Genomic DNA, 3667 nt, shown 5'->3' with positions numbered 1-3667 from the left:
TGACCATCAATTACACCATCTTTTCACCGACCTAAAGGCCGCATACGACACGACGTATCCCGACGAAATTGATAAAACTGATTAGGCTGACCCTGACCAATATGCGAAACAAAATAAAAGCAGCAGGATCACTCTCGAGACCTTTCAACATCAACAACGGTCTACGACAAGAGGACGCCCTATCATGCGTCCTCTTCAACCTGGCCCTGGAGAAATTGATTTGCGATGCAGACATCAATGCAAGAGGCACCATCCTCTTCAAATTCAGCCAAATGCTGGCCTATGCTGACGATATTGATAGTATGGGAAGAACAACCCGAGATGTACAGTCTCCCATCATCCAGATCGAGCAGGCGGCACTAAATCACGGACTGTACATTAATGAAGCCAAGACGAATTACATGGGGGCAAAGTCAGCGCCAAAGAACAAAGAACTGACAACACCTAATCGCACTGGTTAAAGGGAAGCAATGAAGATAGGAGGCTGCAACTTTGGACCGTTGAAAATTTCTCTTATCTAGGGTCGAAAAACCGATAACTGCTATGGCGATGAAATCCACGCACGGTTCTTGGCTTCAGCTTACAATTTTTCCAAATTTTGTACAAAACTGTTTCGCTCGAAACGTTTCACCATAGGAGCATAAGCTCTTACTGTATAAGACAATGATCTTGCCAGTTCTTATATATTCTTCTTAGACTTGAGTTTTTAGTAAGAAAAATTGCGATCTCTTGGCCGCATTCGCGAGAAGAGTCCTCCGAGGAATGTTTGGTCCCTACAAGAGGATGGATAATTCCGTAGCCTATGTAACGTCGAAATCTATGAGCAATACCACGATCGTCTGGTTGTTGATAAAATCCGACTCAACAGTTTGTGGTGGGCGGGTCACTTAATCCATATGGATGAGGATGATCCAGCCCGGAAAGTCTATAAGGGCAATATCTATGGTAGAGTTAGAAGATGATGCAGACCCTGCCTGTGATGAAGCGATGATGTAGATCAGGACACCGGACAGCTTTCAGGGATATCAAATTCGTGGACTTTGGCGCAAAACTGGGATGTCTGGAGTTCCTTATTAGTGTTAGTTTATTTATGATTAATGTTTGGTTTTTGATGGTTTCCTCATCGGACTTTTATTTTTGCTGATAGTTTGCTTATAACATTCCAGGAATAAACAGCTTACTTAAATTAAAGGATTAAACATCGTTCGGCTGACAATTCTGGTAAAAGACATTGGCTATCCAATGTTACTTAGACTTTCTAAAATCTAAACTTTTGCCTGCCTCCAGCAGTAAAAGCCCGGTCCCTTCAATTTACATTCTGCCAACGGGTTTATCTTAAATTTCAAACTAGTAAAAATCTTCTCAACACTTTCGTTACAAATATGCACATAATTTGACCCGTAAATAATACTTGAGGAGTCTTTCTAACAACTGAATCTATTTGGACTAAAAGTGCGATGGCGGAGTGAGCGTTATCCTCTAGATTTTATCATGTAGAACTTGATTTTCGGTTCGTCAGGAGACTCATATTTTGGCAAATGCATCTTTACTTCTGTTCCAATTTGCGGGTTTACATACATATTTAATATTCAATGCTCAAACCAGCTCTTCCCGCTCAGAAGGATGAGTAATAATGGATTGAAACCTCTAAAAAGTCAGCAATACGGCCCTTAGTTTCTTTCTTTCTTCAAGGATCTCTTAGATAATATATATGAGGGTATACCGAACAATTCTCGAAAATGATTTAATAGCACTTTCGTAGTGTTTTAGATGAATATTTTAATTTTAATTAATTTTAAACAACATACTCAAGATCAAAGCACTACCACTAAGTGAGCGATTGAAATTATCACAATATTTCATTGTCGCGTGCTTACATTTAAACCTGTTCTATAGCTGGAGCCATAAAGTTGCAAAAATGCAGATTGTGATATTAGCACCAGGTTTTCGGTATATTGTAATATCTAAATTGTATTGCAGGTGAAAACAGAACGTTTCATCAGGCGTGTATGATCAGTTAGGTGTATATAAGCCAAGCGTCTCACGGTGTCAAGCATCAGAAACCATCCACAGCTTGGAGAATCAGAAAATCTCACCAAGGATAGTACAAATTGTATAGAAGTTAAAAATGAAGGTGACTATCCAAAACTGTCCATAATAGAGGGAAGTGTTTCAAATTGGATTTTATTTTCAGTTCGCCACAGTCGTAGTCATTCTCGCTGCCGTCGTTGGTATTGAATGCTCAGTCATTGCACTTGGACCAGGCCTTTCTTACACTGCCGTTAGTGGTCCAACTTTGGTTGCTGCCGCTCCAGGAATCGCCACTATTCGAGGTCCTGCCATTGGTGCTATCGCTCCAGCTGCTGTGGCTATTGCCCCAGCTCCTGCCGTAGTTGCACCAGCCATCGTTGCTGCTCAAGGAAGCTACGTTGCCCAAACCCGTGGTGCAGTTCATGTTGCTCCTTTGGATGGACATGCAAACTCAGCCGCTTCAATTAATTTGCAACCTGCTCCAGGAACTATTTAAAATTGTGAAACTTTCCTCACTATGAACTTACATGCCATTGATTATTGTACCACGATTGCCTTCTCTTAGTAATTTATTGAGAAATTTAGGTATTATTTGAAGCAATAAAGGAGATCTCATTGATCCATTGTGTTTCATTTCTATAGATTCTAAGGAAAACAGAAAATAAATAATCTATAAATTCATGATATTCTCTTATCTTTATTTTCCACTTCTTCTGTTTCATTTACTATTAATTATTTTTCAATGTGTGCACCTCCCTTAAGAATAGCATTTGGACAGGACTCAAAGATATGACAATTGCTGTGAGTGCTGACTTCTTATCCTATTATGAGCATATCACCATCATATTGACAAATAAACAAACTTCTTAAGAAAATTCCAGTAGTTGTGCTGCTCTTCGAAAACTTTCCTATAAATTGATACATTTTTCTCCCTTAGACAAGCAACTACGACTTTCGCATCTTTTCCGCCAAGACTATGTAATAATAATAATGAATAATATGTAATAGTAATAATAAGGTAATTACGAGCCGCATGCCGGATATAGCATTGGTGATCTCCACATCCAAACTATGAGCGAGACAGACTTCTACAAATACCCACGAATTCTGCAAGGGACCGATGGTCGAATTGGTCATCTGAAGGATGCTCTACAGAGGTAGGGGCATGATTGATGTGGCGACATAACATCATCGCTAAGTCGACTAGCTGCGCGCCTATTTTTACAGCAAAGAACGGCTGTCTGTAAGGCAGTCTGTAGACTAACTCTACTCAACTTGAAGGATCAATCTTTCAATCCTCTGAGTGGGGTGAAGTCGGACCAAGAGCGGATCAATCAATGGAAGTCGATGGCAATACACGGTAAACACGTGAATTGTCTTTGGCAGCCATTTGTCGAACAGATGGCTGTGTGCTGGGAAGCTCTTTTCTGAGGCGGAGGGATTCATGTGTGCCTTCAGGGCGGCGTGGTCGCCACCCGAGTTTATAAAAAGCTCGTAATGAAAAAACGGGTGGACAACCACCAGTGCAGAATGTGTGGTCTCTAACAGACGTTGGACCATTTCATTTCTGGCTACATTGCTATGGCACCGGTACAATACACCATCAGCCACAATGCTGTATGTAAGGTGATTCATC

General features: G+C 40.7%; 1 protein-coding gene across 1 annotated transcript; it reads left to right on the top strand.

Annotated features, from left to right (window-relative positions):
• The first annotated feature begins 1975 nt into the window (after window positions 1-1975).
• LOC119660291 (adult cuticle protein 1-like) lies at window positions 1976-2651 on the top strand. The gene is made up of 2 exons (XM_038068766.1): window positions 1976-2134; window positions 2195-2651. Exons 1-2 carry the CDS (start codon window positions 2129-2131, stop codon window positions 2525-2527), a joined length of 339 nt encoding a protein of 112 aa, XP_037924694.1. The 5' UTR covers window positions 1976-2128; the 3' UTR covers window positions 2528-2651.
• The last annotated feature ends 1016 nt before the right edge of the window (window positions 2652-3667 follow it).

Source organism: Hermetia illucens, chromosome 1, assembly GCF_905115235.1.
Source record: "Hermetia illucens chromosome 1, iHerIll2.2.curated.20191125, whole genome shotgun sequence".
Taxonomy (NCBI): domain Eukaryota; kingdom Metazoa; phylum Arthropoda; class Insecta; order Diptera; family Stratiomyidae; genus Hermetia; species Hermetia illucens.
This window is presented reverse-complemented; position numbering and strand designations above follow the sequence as displayed.